The sequence below is a fragment of the Otolemur garnettii genome, unplaced genomic scaffold (genome assembly GCF_000181295.1).
Source record: "Otolemur garnettii isolate 467f Iridium unplaced genomic scaffold, OtoGar3 scaffold00197, whole genome shotgun sequence".
NCBI classification, from domain to species: Eukaryota; Metazoa; Chordata; class Mammalia; order Primates; family Galagidae; genus Otolemur; species Otolemur garnettii.
In genome coordinates this window covers 2,095,665-2,115,302 of record NW_003852592.1, presented here as the reverse complement: position 1 = coordinate 2,115,302, position 19,638 = coordinate 2,095,665, and the positions used below count along the sequence as shown (strand labels likewise).

Sequence of the window (19,638 nt, the reverse complement as noted above, 5' to 3'; positions counted from 1 at the left end):
TATCTGCTCAACTTTCAAATTACATGAAATTACTTTACAACTAATGGTGCCATAACAAGGACCATAATGGTATCTTCAGAAATAATGGCCTATTTTCAGTAGGAGGTGACTTGGGGCAAAGACAACTGACATATGGACAGATGAGATCTAACTAACCCAGCCATGCTGCCGTATCACCACACAAGGTTACTAAAGACCGCCAGCTGGAAAACTGACCAGTTTTGGACAAGCACATCTTCACATAGCTGCAAATTAAGGCTCCCCAGCTTGAACATTTTTACTGTCAATATCTATCATTCGGGCAAATAAGGCGTATGAATACAGGAGTGACCAGTAAACTACAGACATCCTTTGTTTTTCTTTTTCTTTTTGCTGGTGGGGGTTACACAGGGTTTTAACGGCTGTATTTGGAGGGTGCACATCACTTACCTTGGCTCACTTGGCAATGCTACCTAGAAAGACTCCTATGTTACTGTGAAGGCTACATAAGATTCTACCAGAACAAGAGTCATGAGGTATCCTGCCAGCTGTGATACTGGGCACTTGGTTTTTTCCACTTCCCACTAGTCAAACTTGTTTGGATATAACCTTTTTTGTGCCAAGGACATGTGAGGGGCGAGCAGGTCAGGGGCTGAGGTTTTTGATGGTTTCTGATTTTAACCATACATACACCTCTCTTTATTAAAAAAAAAAGTTTCTGTGTAAGTTTTATATAAATCAACTTTTGGTAAATTAAACCCTAACTTATGACTGCTAAAAAAATTATGCAGTAAACTACTTTAAATATTCAAGAATAAAAATATTGCACTATTTTGTTAATAACCAACCTTACTCAACTCTGGCTTGTTTTTTATACTAAAATTTCTTCACAAGGATAGATCCCATGGGCCAGAGCAGGGTGGGGTGAGACAGGGAGGAGGAGCCAGACCCACCGGCCACCACCCTCCTGCCCACCTGCAAGGCCCTGAGACTGGGCTTTCCTCGCAGCTCTAGGTGAGCTCTAGGTGAGCGCCTAACCTTTAGAACATTCTGGTGTTAGAGTGCTTAGGTGAACAGGAAGGGGAGGGAGGGCCTGTTAGAATGGCCCAGAACGCAACAGCAGTATTTAAAAGGTGCCAAGGAGGCGTCCAACCCAGGCTCTGATCCAAGGCACCAGAAGGGACAAAAGGGTCTGCAGAGCTGCACAGGCTGCCAGGCCTCCTGCCGGTGGCCCCCAGGGAAGGATCTATGAAAGGTCCCCACTTTTTCTCGGCAAACTGGAGCTTTCTGGAGCTCTGTGGTCCTGTTCTGCTTATCACTAGAGACTGAGGCAGATGCAGATATAAGAACATAGCTGTCCCTTGCTAGACCAGGTATCAGTGAGATCAAAGCAATGGTACACTTCTAATTTTTCTTTCTTTTTGAAAACAGGTATTTTCATAAAATTGTGCTATTTGGTCTGTGAAAAATAACTTGCTTATTTATGATTCTAAAAGAATTCATAATTTTTTTAATTTTCACCATGGTAAATGTTAAATCTAACCTGCATAACATACATCAACAAAAACTCTTTCACGTTCCTGATAATTTATTTAAGAGTGCAAGGGGTTCCTGGGGTACAAGTGTCTCTCACCACCCCCACCCAGATGTCTCCAGCAGGATGGGACGCATACATATTGTCAGACCTGGCCTAGGAAATCTAAACATTAGCAACAGAAAAGCAGACAGAGCCCTCCATGGTCCCTGGGAACAGGAGGCGGCATTCAGAACAGGTGCCAAGTAGAACCAGGAAACCCTCAGCTAAGGGCACTTGGCCTGGCCGCAGGCTGAGCACACCATGGTCAGAGGCTCTAGCTGAGACACCTCACCATTCCCTGTGGACCACCCTGCATGTGGACACTGAGGGTCTGGAAAAGGGAGGTTGGTGGGGCACATACCCGGCACTTGAGCTCGTATTCCTCCAGGACCGCTGAGAACCGCTCCTCCTGCACCAGGAGCTCTGTGCTTGGAGGCTCCAGCTGGAAGTTAGACATGCAGGAGGTGAGCTCTCCCGCCCTGACCCTGTGTCTCCAGGTATTAACACTCCATCCCTCCTCCCTTCCCTGTTTAAAAGGTCTGAGGAAAGAAAGATTTTCTGAATTCACTGATTTATCCAAGATGGCTGTGCTTACACCCTGCACGGGGCGGCCCCACTCCACCCCTTCCCTTGCTGTGGCCCAGGACGCTGCCCTCCCTCTGCAGCCCTCACTGAGGCCAGGCAGGTGGCAGCCTAAGCTGTCATGAAGGGCAGTAGAGCAGTGGGACGCACCCAGACGAATTTTCTCCCTGTTCTAGGCCTCAGTAGAGAAACACTAACTCCAGTCACTGAGATGCTGCCTGCTTTATGCCCAGCATCTGTGGTGGCTCCTCTCTGGAGACTCACAGTCTGCAGGACTTGCCTTGTCCCTCAACACCAAGTCCAGGTCTTTCTGCAGCTTCAGGACCAGCTTCTCTGAACCCGAGAGCTTTTCCACCATTTCTGCAACCTCCTTCTGTAAACGGCTGTTTTCCTGTGAGACACAGGCCACAGGTCACCAGGGCAGGAGGCACAGGATAGGGACATGGTAGGGCAGTGTCACTTCTCCCTAAGGGACAGGCTGGCTTTCTAACAGCACTGGTGACCAGGGAAGAAACCCCTTGAAGGTGAGGCCCCTGGGACTGCTGCCTCAGTGCCATGCCACCAGCTGTGGGGGGCTCACTGCAGCCAGGGGTGGGTGCAGGTCACAGGACACTCATTAGCCACAAAACCCCTCCATTCCAGGCCACAAACTCAGGCCTCCAGCAGGTGGGGCTTTAAATTCTGGTCTTTCTATTGACCCAGGGGTGTGCCTGGTCTCTGGGACTGCAGTGGTGCCATTGTAGCCACTAGCCATCCCTAGTCTCAGGTCCACCTGGCCCAGAGCAGAGAGCAGGAGTCGGGGACGGGGGATGGCACCACAGCTGCATGGCCAGGACCCCACTGCTCTGCTGAGAGGAGCCCCCACCCATGCTGTGAAACGTTCTTTATAAAGCCTCAGGCATCTCCCTATCCTGACAAATGAGCTTAAAGCAAACTTGGATCCCTGACCAGCATGATGTGGGTGTGAGCAGATGGACCCTTGGCTCCCCAGTTTCCTGCCCTGCCCATGGTTCTGTCTTTCTGGGTAGGCCCTGGGGACATCCCTACCTTCAGGGACAGGGTCAGCTTCTCACGCAGGCTCGCCTCCTCAGAGCGCAGGCGTCCCAGGTCCTGTTCCAGTGCGGCCCTCTGCCTGTGGGCCTGCTCCCAGAACAGCTCCTGCTCTGTCTCTACCTCTGACCGCAGGAGGCTCAGCCTTCCCTGGTAGCCCTGCTCCAGGTGCCTGCAATGCATCATACATGGTCACTTTGGGCCCCCACCTGTGCTGACAGGCAGGCCTAGGGTGGGCACAAGTCCCTCACAGGTCTGCAGAGGTGCTCCCAGACAAGGGAGCTCCTGGTCACCTGGTAAATGCCAGCAGCTGTGCCCTGGAGCCTTGGGTGAGGCAGAGCACTCTGGAGAGGGCCCCACAGCCACCGTCTGCCCCTGCACCTAGGGCACATGGCGACCCTTGGATAGAAGGCCACAAAAGTTGCCTCCCTCCCCAGAAGAGGCAAGACAGAGGAGGCTTGGACCATGGACAGTGGCTCCCCAAAGCAATCTGAGGAAGAGGGAAGGTGCTTTTCCTCAGATGCCCCGTGTGTCTTTTGCAGCAGCTATTTCCATCAGCAGGAGAACAGTGCCACTCGCAGTCTCACCACAGCAACAGCCATTGCTCGGGATTCCTCTGACAAGTCTGCCTAGACCAGGCTCGAGGAAGACTCCAATATCGGGAGAAACTTGGCAGCACCAGGAACTCAGCACAAGACCAGACCTGGGCTCAGCCTCTGGCCCGTAGGGCCCAGAGTTTTCATTTACTCAGAACTTGACAGAAACTACAATACCCAAGGGTAAGGAGACAGAGGAAGCACAGCGCAATCAATCCCACTAACTGGACACTCTGCCGGCCTTTGGGCAGTTTTAAAAACATACATTTGATTCTATCAGCACTCTTTAAAAAACTTTGAAATTGGCTCGGTGCCTATAGCTCAACCGGCTAAGGCGCCAGCCACGTACACCTAAGGTGGCGGGTTCGAATCCCCAGCCTGGGCCCGCCAAACAACAACGGCTGCAACCAAAAAATAGCCGGGCGTTGTGGTGGGCGTCTGTGGTCCCAGCTACTTGGGAGGCGGAGACAGGAGACTCGCTAGAGCCCAGGAGTTGGAGGTTGCTGTAAGCTGTAATGTCACGGTACTCTACCCAGGGGGATAGCTTGAGGCTCTGTCTTAAAAAAAACAAAACAAAACAAAAAAAACTTTGAAATATACAACAAAAGGAAAATGGTTAAGTAAAACACAGCAGAGCCACACCAACACCTACATACAGATGCTTTGTGGATACTAGAAAAGTATATATAATGTGATATTATTTTGTAAATAATTACGTGCACAGAAAAAAGTGAAGAGCATAAAACTGTTAAGGTAATACCCTCTGGGAAGTTACATTTCTGGCTTTGTTTTTCCTTTTACTTGTATTTTCCAAGTTTTCTATAACAAAATGCATTGCTTGTTACTCCTATAAGAAGGAAAACCTAATGCGACCACCGAAGTCGCTCACAGGAACCTACTGCATGTCTAGGATGAACCATGTGCTCCACACCAATGGGGTGACAGCGCCTAGGGCCTGGCCCAGCCTGTCGACACACAGGGGACAAGCACCCTGACCCAGACTGCTGGCTAGTCCCCACACCCCAGCTGCTGGCCTCACTCCACCTATTTGGTAAAAGGATATTTTACTGAATTCCCCTGAAAATTACAATTATCTCACAAGAGCCTCTAAGCACAGTTGCTGTGGGCATGGGGTGGTGTGAGCAGTGTGCCCCTGCAGCCTCCCACGTACCCTGCACCCTCCCAGCTACGCTGAGCCTGTGTGGACAGGACCTGCTGCGTGTGGCTGGCCCCAGCAAACCCTGGAAGGAAAGAGGTACTAGGACTTGCAGTTGGACAGACACGGGGTGAGCCCCGCCGCAGCCTGCCCCTCCTGGGCCTGCAGACCCCCCTTCCCTGCATACACATGGAGTTTGGGGAAGTGCTACTGGGCCTCAGAGCTGGCCCACAGCAGTCACCTGACTCCCAGGAGGCCTAATGTGCAGTCGCACCAGGGCAGGGTGGCCAGGCTCTCATACCCTCGATGTGAAGCAGCCATCCTTTGAGAACACAGGAACAGGCCTGGCTTCAGCCTCACCCCCATGCTCACTGCTGGTATGGCTGTGGGCAAGCTATTGAGCCACCTTAGGGCTGTTGCTTTGGCTGAAAAATGGGAATAAACGGCCTATTTGGGTCCCAGTGGCCTTAGGTGAGGTGACACCTGGCACTCACAGGGCCTGCAGAGCTTCAAGAGCTCACCTAGGGGCCCAAGCTCTGCTGTCAGCTCCATAGCCTCTGGGACTCTGGCCCCAAGGCAGAGGCTCCTCCTGGGGTGTCTCTGAGCCCACCTTGCTGCACAGCAGGTGCTGCTGGCCCAGCACTCTGTGGGGCCCTCTGCAGAGCCCCACACCTCTGTACACATGCCCCTTCCATGTGAGCCCCACAACACTCAGGCCCCACGCCAGCAAGCATACCTTTCTTAGGACTGTGCTCAAAATCTGGGCATCAGGCAAGTGGGGGAGGGTAAGAATTCCCACAGAACCCCCCAAACTGCATGAACAGGGCTGTGCTGAGGATACACACAGGCTGGCAATGCCGTGGGGTCACAGGATGTCAGGCAGCAATGAGACAAGTGTCACCTTCAGACAGTGTAACCACAGGCAGAGCAGAAGAGCGAGCAGACCCTGCCCCTGCCGCCCCTGAGTGTAGGGCATAGCTGGGCATCCCTGTGCCACTAGCAGGGCACCAAGTCTGTGCTATACCCTATAGGGGGCCGTCCTGTAGACAAGGAGCTGAGGGGCACGTGGACACGGCAATGGGAGGGAGGCCAGCAGTGCCTGCTCCTTCCCACCAAGAACCTCCAGTGCTTAATATCTGGGCAAGTGACCCCCTGCTGCCCTTTGTGGAGACACTTCTAGGCTAACACAGCCTCAAGAAGATGCCAGTGGGCTGAGCTATGCCAGGGACCTCAGCACGGGGGCTCTCCACAGCAGCGATGGGGAAGCCCCCTACCCACTGAAGCCTGGGAAATCCTCCCGGCAGCACTTCTCCAGGTATTCTGTAATAAACCAGAGCGCTGGTTTTCTGTCCTTTAAAAATAAATCTATGGAATGAGGGAGTGGGGAGAGAAGGGGAGGGAGGGAGATGGGGGTTATGGCGTATGCCACACCTCTTGGGGCTGGAATATATAAGGGGGACTTTTCCAACAAATGCAATCAGTGTAGCTTAATTCTTTGTATCCTTAATGAATCCCAGACAATAAAAAAAAAAAAAAAAGAAACCTATCAGAAATCCTCTCCTCTCAGCATCTGGCCACTGTCCCCTCTCTAGGGGTCGCTGAGCACACCACAGGGTGCCTTGGAGGGTCAGGTTTGTCTCTTCTACCTAATGGGCTGACAAGAACACCCTGGACTCTGAGAATGCCCAGGCGTCCCGCCTATCACAGACATAGTCAGGTGAAGGAAGGACCTGGCTGGCTGGCCATGTGAGACAGACTCCAGGGAAGAGAGGGCAGCCTGTAGGTGCAGCCCCGCCATCCCAGAGAGCAGTGTTCTGTGCTCTAGCTACTCCCCTCTCTGGAAGGAGGTTGTGTCTTCCAGATTCCTACTGGCTCAGGTGACTAGGAGTATCTCTGCTCAGCCATGTTCACAGCCTGGGGTGTCCCATATCCACCTCCTGCCCTCCCTGGGGCTGGGGCAGCCAGGTGAGAGCCGCCTCCTGGCCCCAAACTTACTTGATTTTTTTCTCTGTGAGCTGCTCCAGGGCCGAGTGCCAGTCGTCCATCTCTCTCACAAACTCCAGGTTCCTCTTCTCGGCCCTCTCCAGGTCCTGCCTGGCCTTGTCCCGCTCCCTTGCCAGCTGCTCCACCTGCCTCCTGCCACAGGAAGGGGACAGGGTCAGGTGGGGATGCCACCACTGGTACTTGCCACACCAGGGCCTACCTCAGTCCTAGCAAGTCCCTTGTCTGCATAGATGACAAAAACAGCTGTTAGCCAAGCACACTGGTGGGCCAGCACCCTGCAAACCTCACTGCCACCACACACCCCTTCTCAAGGCAGTTTCTATATTGCTACCTCTCTGTTATAGACGTGCGTCCTGAGAGGCACCAAATGACTTCCAGATCGTTTCTAGTCCACACAGTGTGAGCCTGGCGTCCTACAGTGCATCCCACCTCCCAGAACACCTTGCACTGATAAGAGCACCCCTGAGACACCCACGCTCCTAATCCAGGGGTGGAGGCCTAGAGCAGAAAAGGCAGGCCAGCCACCACCCCTACTGGCACAGCCCTGCCACCAGCAGCCCAGCACCCAAGTGAGTATGAGGACTCACGTGAGCAGGGGTGATCTGTGTGTGTGGCCTCCACTATGTGCACCTCCAGGCCCCGTGAGGCTCTGTGCAAACCACTGTGGCAGCTGCTATTCTGGTAACCTTTTCCCTCAGAAGGAGTTTTTTGCCCCCCCCCCCCCCCAAGGTCAAGGGAGGAATCTGGACAAATCTTTTCCTTATTTGGAGAGCTGCCCCAGGCCAGAGTCTCGTCGGTTAATACCTAACGGGACGCAAAGCCCTCAGGATGGAGAACTGTGATTTCTGCCAATCTATTCCGTTGCTCAGAACTTGGCCTAGGTGGTCAGCCAAGGCAGAATGAGCCCAGTTAAAAGGTAACATGTTCTCGACCCTGGCACTTGGAGACCACTTTAAAGTGCTACTTTCTCTTCCTGCCAGTCCTACCTGGGCGCCCTGACTGCTCTTAGAGACACATTCCCAGTCAAAGGAGGGTGTCCCTCCCACACCTGCAAGCTCCAGCATCAGCAGGATGAGGGGCAGCTCAAACCTTTCCTTTGGAATCTTGGAAAAGGGGTCTCAGCCTCTCATCACATGAGAGGAAACCCAGAGATGCTTAAATTTTATGGATCCAGAAACCTGAACAGGCAGTATCTTGGGTCCTTAGGCCCAGACACCCAGACGAGTGGACGTCATGCACCTCCCTGCTCTCCACAGCTCAGCTCTGTTCTTGTCCCTCCATAGGCACTTGGTAAAGGGCCCAAAGAACACAGGGCAGGTGATACAGAGCCCTGACCCAGGACTGGCCATGTGGGATGGACAAAGGTGGCCCAGTGTCCTCTGTGTCCCAGATTCCCCTGGAGCCCCATCTGACTGGCCACACACCCAAGCCCCCATAGTTCCCTGAAGGCTCTTACTGGTGGTAGCTCAGCTCCTGGCGGTAGCAGGTTAAGGCAGCCTGCTGGACAGCACCATTGACTGCCATGAGCTCGTTGTCAAGGGCCCAGGTCAACTCCATGAGGTTCACCTTCTCATCCAAACTGAAGTCCAGGCTCTGGAAGCAGCAAGCCCAGCGGGGAGGAGTGGGTGAAGGACTTCTCCAGGCACCCCCTCGCTGGCTGTCCCATGGATGGTCCAGGGGCCTAGACCTGCCCAGTAGGCAGTGCCTGTCCCTTTTCTGTCTGCCTCTAGAGAGGTGCCCCTCCTCAGCCCTAGGAAATCCTGGCTAGCTACTAGCACTGTAACCCCCGGCACCCTGTCTCTGCCTCAGCGGGGGATATACCAGGCTGGACAGAGCTCAGAGGTGGGGGCACATCCTAAGCAAGCACAGGGACTAATGTGGAAGCAGAGGATTGAGACCTTCTCTCCCTCTGAGATCAATAGCTGGAAGGACTGTGTGAGGCTCAAGAAGCCCCAGGGCCTGGAAGAATGTGCAGAAGAGACAGAAAGTGTGTGATAGCACCCCTGGGCTCAGAGCCCTGGGTCTCTGAATGTCCTCCTTGAATACCCACCCCATGGCCCCCTAACATTCTCCTTTTGAACTGGCTTTTTACCAGAAAACAGCTCAGCAACCCAGGCAGCGGCTCCGTGGGGAATTCCAGCACCTACAAGCTCATCAGGAGCCACGGAACAAGGGTGCCTGACAGACACCTTCGTCCCAAGGAAGGGTTTCTTCCCACCCATCCTAAGATACTAAAGCCTACCTTCAAATGGAATTTTTCCAGACTATCGTCTTCTCTGTATTTTATTTTTTAAATTAAAAAATTTCCTGCTTAAATTAAAAAATTAAAGGAAAACACCTCTCCTCGGACTTCTCCATACAGGCTTCTCCACACAGCGTGCGCCCCTGGGGGCTCTATCCACCCTGCTCTGCGGGCAGTCAGTCCCCCAGATCCGCTGCCCGGCCCCACCCCTGTCCAGGCATCACCCAACAGGGACGGCCAAGCAGCCAGCTCCAAACCTGTAAGATCTCCCCACCGTTCTGAACGCCCTCCTGGGCCCACAAGGCCAAGACCTGCTCAGGACAGGCGAAGCCAGTGCCATCGTCAAAGCGGGAGAAGAGGCGCAGGCCTGAGCACAGGGACACCAGGGACGAGGTGGTGGTGGTGTGGCCGCAGCTCCCCTCCAGGACCTGCATGGGACGAACATGCCCTGAGCCCCTGGCGTGATCAGCCCTGGGGCCTCGTGCCCTAACAGGGTGTCCAGCGCCAGCAGCCTGTGTAGCACCTGGCTGTCTCCTTAGGTCCAGTAAGAGCTCATGAGATCTTTGTTAACTCCTTTTCCTAGACAAGGGAACAGATACGTGATATATCTGAGATCACAGCTCTGCTGGCACAGAGCTAGGGTGTTTGTACCTGGGGTTCCTGACACCTAGCAAGGCAATGTGGCGGCCCCAGTCAGCGTCTTCACTTGAAGGGGGATGTGGAAGGGACTTTAACATTCTTCCCTGGAATGAGTGAGGGTGAACACCTGGCCACACAGGGGCAGCACCCCGGAAGGCCCATGGGGTACAAGGGCATGCTGAGGGGCCACCAGGTCCCACATGCTATGTGCCATCCTCCCTGTGGGGGCACCGAGATGTCCCCGTTTCACACACAAGTCTGAGACTCAGAATAACTCCCCTGGTGATACAGAGCTGGGGGAAGCAACACAGCTACAGATCTAGGTAGTGCTAGAATTGGAGTCCCACGTACACACACATGTGTGCACAGGGCCCCTGAATCAGAGTCCCCCCCCACACGTGTGCACAGAGCCCCTGAATCAGAGTCCCACACACATGTGTGCACAGGGCCCCTGAATCAGAGTCCCCCCCCTCACACACGTGTGCACAGGGCCCCTGAATCAGAGTCCCACACACATGTGTGCACAGAGTCCCTGAATCAGAGTCCCACACACATGTGTGCACAGGGCCCCTGAATCAGAGTCCCCCCACACACACACGTGTGCACAGGGCCCCTGAATCAAGAGTCCCCCCGCCACATGTGTGCACAGGCCCCCTGAATCAGAGTCACACACATACATGTGTGCACAGGCCCCCTGAATCAGAGTCCCCCACACACACATGTGGCACAAGCCCCCTGAATCAGAGTCACACAGCCTCCCACATATACATGTGTGCACAGGGCCATCTAACTCACAGACAGTTCCTCTTGCTGTGACACAAGGCAGGGCACAGCTATAGTGCCTGAGTGACTGCAGCTACTGCTGGAGTCCAGGACTTGACCATCCCAACTTACCTCATTCTGAGACCAGGGCCTGCTTGGGTTGACCAGAACGGAAGATTCTGAAAGTAAGGCAGGCTCATGACTGAGCAAGCCAAGCTGGAATTCCTCAAGGCTCACTCTGCCGTCTCCGTCTCGATCCAGTTTGTTAAACAGGTCCTCCAGCTCCTAAACGAAAGCCACCCCACCGCAGGCTTAGAGGCTACCCTCACTGGGGCCTCCTCGCTCCTAACAAGGGCAGTTTTCTTGTCCTTATCCAAATGCAGAACAATCTAGGCCATGACTAGCTGTGCTTTCCCAGGAACCCCTGGTCTGTCTTCCACAAGTGCTCCTCGTCCACAGGAAAGGACCTCTGTGGACGCAGAGGAGAGAGATACACAGAGCACAGAAGGGTCCCGTGATCCACAGTTCAGCAAGGGAATAGGATGAGGGCTGTCCTCCCCAGGTGGGCCCTCGGTCTGCCCCTCCCAGGGGAGTGAACATGTGTCCTCGGACAGAGGCAGGCTTAGGTGTGGCGTCCAGGCCGGGCAGGAGCACTGCGCCCTGCAGGGGAGGGGAAGGTGCTCTAGGCATCAAAAGCGTTGGGCTGGTGTGAGGGTGGCAGGCAGTTGGCAAGGCAACTTGGGGGGTCAAAGATGGATTTTCGAAGGTGGCTAGAGAAATGCCAGAAACCATCAAAGGATTTTATACCAGAGAGGGATCTTGAATCAGTGAATGAAGAGTGATAGGTTTTCCAGACAAGACACTCACCCGTGGCCAGGGGCGAGAACAAGATGCAGTGTGGACCATCTCACCCTCTCACCTCTTTTTCCAGCCCGTGGAGCCCGACGCTCTGGCAGACCACAGCTAGCTCCTGCTCATCCAGGTGACCACTGCTGCCAACACCCAGCTCTTCCCAGATGACCCGGACCCGGCTCTCGGGGCTGTCGAAGGAGTGGTTGTGGGACTTCTGGGGGTTCCTGAATACTCCAGAACCCCAGGGCTGTAACTGGCCTGAAGCAAGAGGAAGGGACAGTTAAACTCTGGTATGTACAGGGCATGTGAATCAGCCTTAAACAGAAGGAAACCCTGCCATTTCCCACAGCATGGACGAGCCTACAGGCCACTGCTAAGTGAAATGAACTGGGCAGAGTCAAACGCTTGTGACCTCACGTGTGGAGCTAAGAGGAAACAGAACTCCCTGGCCAGGAGCAGAGCGGAGGACACTGGGGTGGGGGCAGAGTGGAGAGAAGGCGCTGGTCAGAGGGTGCAAACTTTCATCACAAGACATACAAGGGTTGCAGACCTCACGTCCAGCCTGCAACAACAGTGGACACAACTCTACTAGTCACTAGCAACGTGCTGAGAGAGCAGCTCTCCGGAGTTCTCAGGACACACACAGCTTTGTGAGACGATGCCTTGGGTTAATCACTGAGTGCAGTGTTCACCTCAGTGCACGTGGGCAGCAGGTCACAGTGCCACTCTCCCCGAATGTGAGCAACGAGTATCTCCCAGCCACACCTCCACAAAGTGGGAAACCCAACAAGAGCTCTGCGCCGTGCGCTGGCTGATGCACAGGAGGGCAGTACTGTAAAGCTGTCCAGCTGCTCCAGATCCACAGGGACTGACGGGGATGGACAGGTACACGTGGGGTCAAACAGCACCAAAGGCGGGGTTAGGTAGTGGGCACATGAGTGCTCACAGTACAGCTCTTCCCACTTGACTCTGTGGCTGCATTTTCATCACAAAATGTTAGAGGAAAATCTCTGTTCACCCTGGGAAAAGCTCTTTCTAAAGGGAACCCGCCACAGTCAGACCAGTGAAAGCACACAAAGGGGGCTCCACCGCTCATAAATACAACAAAGAGGGACAGTTTTTAAAAACACCTGACTTTTAGAAACTTCAAATCCACCCAGTGCAAACAGAAGCCCACAGTGACGCCCAAGCTCAGCAACGACAGGACCAAGCCAACCTGGCCTCATGGCTGCCCCTTGGTCTAAACTGAAGCATTTGATAGTACAGGCGCTGCTTGACTTACATGGAGGTCAAGTCCCCACAAGCCCACTGTACACTGAATGTCACATCAAAATGCATCTGATACACCTAACTTACAAACATCCTGGCTCAGCCTAACCTAGCCTAGAGTTGGGCAAAATCATCTAGCACAAATCCTGTTTTACGTTAATAATAAAGTGTTAAATACCTCCTGTAATTTACTGAATACTGAGTGAAAAAGAACAGCTGTGTGGGTATTCAAAGCATGTCCCTTCTGCACCGGCAAAGTGGAAAACTGTCCAGGCAGCCACCACAAGCTCATCCAGAGCTCACGCTATTTCATCCCCACATATTTAGTGCATGTTTCTAGAAAATACAGTCATTTTCTTACATTGTGACACATACCTAACAAAATCAACAGCAATTTTCCAGCTGTTTCAAAGATACCTTCCTACAGAGCTTTGGCTGATTGGGTGTCCAACCCCCCGGGGTGTGCTTGGTTAGTATTCATCTTGAGCCTTTTGGTCACGATATACTCTTTTGCTTCCCCACACACAATCCTGTGTAAGAAATGGATTAGCAGTTCTGCAGAAAGCCCTGCACCTGGGACTAATCTGCTACTTCCTCATGGTGTCATTTAATCTGCTCATCTACACTTCATGCTTCCCCAAAACCTTACATCAGCTTCAAAGACTAATTTGGATTCAGGCTCAACTTTTTGTGGGTTTTCAAGACATTTTGGGAGGGCTGGATGCAGCGGCTCATGCCTGTAATCCTGGCACTCTGAGAGTCCTCAGTGGGAGATCTGCCTGAGCTCAGGAGCTTAAGACCAGCCTGAGCAAGAGTGATACACTGTCTATACCAAAAACAGAAAAACTAGCTGGCGTTGTGGAGGGCACATATAGTCCCAGATACTTGAGAGGCTGAGGCAGGAGGATCGCTTGAGCCCAAGAGTGTGACGCTGTTGTGAGTTATGGTGCCGCGGCAGTCTATCGAGGGTGACAGAGTGAGACTCTGCCTCAGGAGAAAAATTAAGTTTTTTGTAAAAACCCTTTGCAGGTGATGCTGTGCACGTCATGTGCCTCATTCATGCGGCGCTGGTATCTCTGAGACTCCTGAAACGCCTCAGGTAATGGCCAGTTTTTGTTACCTTTCTCCTCAAGCTGGTTCGCTTCCTGACATGTTTGAAGCTCAGCCACAGGGAGCAACACGTGTATGAGGAGATCCACAGATGCTGGATGTCCATGAGGCAGAGTGGGAGCCATGTGTCTACCCAGAGCCCCTCCACACGTGACACACCCCGCCTGAGGCAGGAGGGGGCCTCATCTACCCAGCACAGACGGGCAGTGACGTGGGTCTGGGCCAGGGGCCTGGACCATGCAGGCAGATGAGTCTGTGGGCATCATTTGCTTTGATAGCCCCACAGGAAACAGTGAAGCCATCGTCCTGCAAAGAAGGCCAGCCAGGCCTATGTCCTCACAGGTGACACCTGGACTGGGTCGGAGAAGACAGAGCAGGCCAGGCCACCTCTGAGCTTCTGTCCTGCCTGTGATGCTGGAAGCTGCTGAGTAGAAACATGAAGTGGGTCCTGACATGGAGGCCCTCTCTCAAGGCCGGCGGGAATTCTGAGGCTGACCAGAGTGTGTGTGCATCTCTGTGTCAGTTCTGCCCACAGCTGGGAAGAATGCAACCCCGTTCTCCAGGCAGAGAACACTCTGTAAATAATCTCCTCCTTCCTTTTGCTATCCTAGATTTAGATTTCATGTACAAAGCAGACCAGATGCAAACTCACATCAATCCCCTAGTCATTTTGCCTGATAAGCAAAAGTTGAAGACAAAACAGGCCTGGCACTCAAGGACACACCCAGGGGGTGCTGTTTACTTTGGCAGAGATTCCAGGGCAGTGTGGTTTCCCTCTCTCTGAGCCAGGTTTCTGCACCGTCAGCCCCGTGTGACCGACATGTGGGAGGCCTCTTTAGGGCATCCACTGCTCACAGGGAAAAGCCCAGAAGGGCAGTGAAACTGCTCACAGGCTCGAGGAACACTAGCCCAAACCACTCCCTGTCCTGCATGGTCAGCGGCCCCCCAGCCTGTAGACCAGCTAAGGACAAAGGAATCTCAGGTCACCGGCCTGGGACAGGGCCTGGGGTGCCCTGGGTGCAGGACACTGACCAGGAGCCACAGATCTGCCCATGGCTTACCAGGGGATACAGTGCAGCCAGTAGGCCCGATGTCTTCAGAGCTAGGAGGAGCTCGCACCTCCCCCAACAGGACATGCCCTCCATGCCTCACCCTCACACAGCAGGGCAGCTGGAGGCAGCCAGAGCAGACCTCTGTGTCCAGTCGGCTCCACACTCTCCTCCCCACTTACTGGCAGCCCACAGCCCAAAGCCTCTGTTCCTCTCATCACTGTCCTCCTCAAAGACCACAACAGCCATGTATGGCCCAATGTAGGGACCTCCCACTTTGCCCCCAAGCCTATCGATGCCCCCCAGTTTCTATTTCTGGAGGCACATGATACCCTCCTGCTCCAACTCCTCCCTCTTCCAAAATGCCATCTCTCTTCCTCTCAGCCTGTGCCTTAAACAGAACGTGGCTTTCAAATTCTCTGATACTCTTCTGCTTGGGGTCTGGGTCCATCCTCCTCAAGCCTGGCAGCCATGTGACCATTTTGACCAATAGAACGCGGAAGAAAGGACCGATCTCAGTGAGGCCAGGCCAGCTTGTTTTGGGGACCACAGGTTACTGGGGCCCCCAGTGGCCGGCGAGACAGCTGACTACTCTTGAGCTGCTGTGCTTGGAGGAAGCCCAGCCTCAGTGCGGCTGGGCTGTCTTGCCGGCCGAGTTATCTCGCCGGCCACGGGGACCCCATGTACCTGTGGTCCCCAAAAGATGTGTCCTGCAGCCACCCTGAGGCAGCCTTGGGCTGAGCCCCCGCAGCCTAGATGTGTGGTGACCTCACAGGATATCAGACCCAGGCTTGAGTGCCAAGTCTGACCCATATCCATTGCCTCCCCCAGCCTTTTCTGAGCACCTGTCTACTTCTCAGAGCAGCTCGGCAGCAGGTAGCCTTGGGCTGTGGTCACGTGGGCCTGGCTTAAACTTTGGCTCATGTTCCCAAGCTCAGTGAGGCCCTCACTCCTGAGTCTTGGGCTGCTCAGAGGGGAGAGATGCTTGGACCATGTCAAGCCTGCTGCAAGGGTTAGCCAGGCTCTGCCTGCCCAGCACCCACAGCAGTCCCTCCCACTCAACACGGGGCCCACACGTCCTTGCCGTGGACCTCGGCTTTCCCTTCTGCAGTCGTCACTTGAGTCAGCAACTGATTCTGAACTATCTTCTGCTTTTGCGTTATTTGCAAGAGATGTTGGTTTCATCTCCCAGTCACACTCAAGGATTCTGAAGTAACGGTTGTTTGCTTTTTAGTATCAAACTTGTATTATAGGCAAATATAAAATATTAAAATGAAAAGGAAGTCCTCCCCCCTCTAGAACTTCTGTTCCCCTCCCCAGGAGGATCTACCTTGAAGAGTATTTTTGTCTAGATCCTGAGGTGTTTCTGTACTTGCAGAAGCATGGAATGTACACGTCACCCCAGAAAAGACAAAAGACAGCTCACGGCCCACTCATGACTGGGCACACTCCCAAAGCTCTGGGTCTTTTTTTTTTTTTTTGAGACAGAGCCTCAAGCTGTCCCCCTGGGTAGAGTGCTATGGCTTCACTGCTCACAGCAACCTCCAACTGCTGGGCTCAAGAAAGTCTCCTGTCTCAGCCTCCCAAGTAGCTGGGACCACAGGCGCCCGCCACAACGGCCGGCTATTTTTTGGTTGCAGCCATTATTGTTGTTTGGTGGGCCGGGCTGGATTTGAACCCGCCACCTTAGGTGTATGTGGCTGGCACCTTAGCCGCTTGAGCCACAGGCACCGAGCCAGGCTCTGGGTCTTGTAGAGCGCAGCCCTCCCTGTCCACACGGTACTGTATTCTGCTGTCCATGCTGGGCTTACGGTACCAGCTACCAGCCTTCTAGCCACTACCGAAGCCATGTCTACACTCTATTTGGAACACAGAGAATCCAGCGTGTGCCGAGGCAGCAGGGAAAATCCAGCCAGGGAGTGACCCAGGTGAACAGTATCTACGACCTGAGACCTCAGGGCCACACCTCCCATCTGGGCGACACTCGCAGATTACAAAATGCGACCAAACCACACTAGTCCCTCGGCCAGCTGCTCTGCCTGTGATTGACTTCACAGGAGGCTGAGTGACTCTCTCCTGTCTATGACAACATTCTGACCACTCTAGGAAAAGGGGTCCAGCCAGGACACCATGCCCGCCGTGCCTTCCCCAGGAAGCTGCCCTCATGCTATGCGATGCCACACAGCTCCTCCCCCTGCCAGGGTTCTGGTCAAGAGCAAGGAGCTCTGAGCATGAGGCCCCGCTTACCCTGGGCTGCAAATGGCTCATTTGGAGGCTCTCTGGTGCTCTCAGTGTCTTCTTCTGACTTGAGACTCTGCAAAAAATGTAAGGAGAAGATAGTGAACCCCTGAGGGATGCTGTGGAGGCTGGAGTATCAGGAACAAGTAGAACAGGATGTTTGGGGCTGGGGAGGGTTCAGAAGATGCCAGCGGCAGCCCGGGCTGTGAAGGACGAGGCCGGACATGGAGGCAGGGACACCCGTTCTTGGGCTCCTCCACACAAACCGATGCCATCTCTGGTCCACACAGAAAGGCACTTTTGTCTTGATAGGAGATAACCTGCTCCCTGTGGCTAACCTTCCTCATGGTGCTGGCTTCAGACACAGCTCCTGAGGAGCTGGCCCTGGAGCTGTGGCCACATCAGTCCCAGAACTCTCCCAAGGCTCACAGCAACACCACCTACTGCACCCTCCCCTCATCATCCACAGAGCTCAGCAAGTAGGCACAAGGGAAAACAGTGTCTGTGCCCCCGCACAGGCTCTGCCACAGCACAGCGTGTCCCTCACCAGCCCTGCAAGCTTGCAGCCAAGATAAGAACAAGGCCATTGAGAAACACGTGACTTAAGTAACGAGCTTTAGTTGTAGTGGGCTCAGCTGACCAGAGTCCAAGTCTGTGTCTGACTGAGTGCTGGGCAGCCTCGACTGAGTGCAGGATGAGTGCCTGGTGACCAAAAGGCCATGTTCTTCCAAGATGGCACCAACTATCAGGGCAGAATGTGTGGGTTGGTGATAAATGTTCAACCCCATTATCCTAATGCATTCAACTGAACTGACAATTCCAGAGACAGCTTTTGGGAATCAGAGAATGATTTAAGACACAGAACGGCACTGAAAAGATGAAGCACCACAAGGAACAGGCTCACTCACCTGTTCCCGTGGTCTCAATTTTAAGAAAAGAAAGAAAAGGGCATGTCCTTGGTTTATGGGTGTCACCAGGCACAGCATGGCCCTGAGAGAGACTCTAAGATTTAAGGTATGTTTGCTTTTCCTCTTTGCTTCAAGAGATGCTGAAATATCGACAAACCAATTTGGGGCCCCTGAATTGTCTTATTATAAACAAGCTCCAAGGCTGACATCATGGAAGAAGGAACTTCTGAAATCCTTGAAAACAGGTTTACTGGGGCCCCAGGTTGCTCGCAGGAGGTGGGCCTGCCCCTGAACAGGACTCTCAGGCTCCTGGGTGGATCCTTCCCTCCCAGACACTGCAACAAACAGCCAGAGGGTGGGAGGGCAAGTGTCAACTCCCAAGGCCCCAGGGACACATCTGGCTCAGACTGGGCAAGTTACAAGTGTGTGGGCCCCAGTACAGCTAAATGTGGGGGCAGGTGTAACTGTCAGCTTGAAGCACACAGGTCCCTGACCTAGAGGCTAAATCTCAGCTGTCTTCATTTTGCCACCCTCTTCTATCCTCACCAGGTTAACACTTCACTCCTAGGCAGCCGTAAACACTGCCTTCTGACAGTGACAGTGAAGAGTGGTGGTGAGCAGGGAGCAAAGAAATGGCAGTCTCCCCTGCCCACCTCGGAAGGAGAGAGCCTGTGGCCAGGATCACCCCAAAGTCAACCAGGCCCAGGACAGTTTAAACAGATTCCTCCATGTGCCCCGTGCTCCTGGCCCCCGAGGCTGCCTGGCAGTGCCACCACCCTCCCCAAGTCCTCCTGGGGTCACATGTTATGAACACCGATTACAGGACATGCCATTTCCCCAACTCTGGCAACCTGTGGCAGGGAGCCAGGCATGGCCCACCTCTACGGTTTCCAGAGATGCAGAACGCCGGAGCTGGTTTTTCAGGGTGGTCTTGGCTTGCTGTTCTGGCCCGTATCTGCCCTCAGTGTCAGTGTCACACAGTTCAGGCCGGCTCCGACGGCCGTACCACTTAGAGCCCCTCACACACTTTGGCGGGACAGCACGGGAGGCAGCTAGAAAGACAACAAGAAATTTGGTGGCAGAGCCTTTCACAGCGGCTCTGGGTTCAGGGCGCCTGGTGGACGCCCTCTGAGACGGGCAGCCTCAGCACACGGGGCTCCCGACACGCATGGCTCTGCTCACAGCAACATAGAAGGACAGGGCTGTTAACAGGGGCTGTCCCGCCACCTGGGCGGAGACTGAAACAGCCATGGGCTCTTCATGCTTTTTCACATACATTTGGCCTTTGCTGATGTAAACAAAGATGAACACAAAATCTAGTTTTTAGGAAAACGAACAAAAGAAACCCCTCCACTAACCTAAGACAGCTAATGACCGCCTCCCACGACACCCCCCCAAGGACTACTGACCTAGGGCCCCACCAGAGGGGCTGGCCAGGCAGACCTGCCACAGACACAGCCACGTGGGTTTCTGAAACCCCAGAGAGCTCTCCCATGAGGACAGGACCAGTCTTGGTGGGCACTCAGAGAGTTCTCCCATGAGGACAGGACCAGTCTTGGTGGGCACCCAGAGAGCTCTCCCACGAGGACAGGACCAGTCTTGGTGGGCACCCAGAGAGCTCTCCCA

General features: G+C 53.9%; 1 protein-coding gene across 4 annotated transcripts in view; it reads right to left on the bottom strand.

Moving 5' to 3' along the window:
• Positions 1-19,638, bottom strand: part of NINL (ninein like) — a 76,617-nt gene that overhangs the window by 23,478 nt on the left and 33,501 nt on the right. For 2 of the 4 annotated variants that reach the window (XM_023507672.1, XM_023507674.1), the window contains 10 exons: positions 18,892-19,064; positions 17,114-17,180; positions 11,506-11,696; positions 10,719-10,871; positions 9,443-9,613; positions 8,400-8,536; positions 6,935-7,075; positions 3,185-3,359; positions 2,418-2,528; positions 1,917-1,997 (listed from right to left, as the gene is read on the bottom strand). In XM_023507672.1, coding sequence (XP_023363440.1) covers positions 1,917-1,997; positions 2,418-2,528; positions 3,185-3,359; positions 6,935-7,075; positions 8,400-8,536; positions 9,443-9,613; positions 10,719-10,871; positions 11,506-11,696; positions 17,114-17,180; positions 18,892-19,064 — 1,400 coding nt within the window. The remainder of the gene's footprint in view (positions 1-1,916; positions 1,998-2,417; positions 2,529-3,184; positions 3,360-6,934; positions 7,076-8,399; positions 8,537-9,442; positions 9,614-10,718; positions 10,872-11,505; positions 11,697-17,113; positions 17,181-18,891; positions 19,065-19,638) is intronic. The other 2 variants (XM_023507673.1, XM_023507675.1) reach the window with 1 other exon arrangement.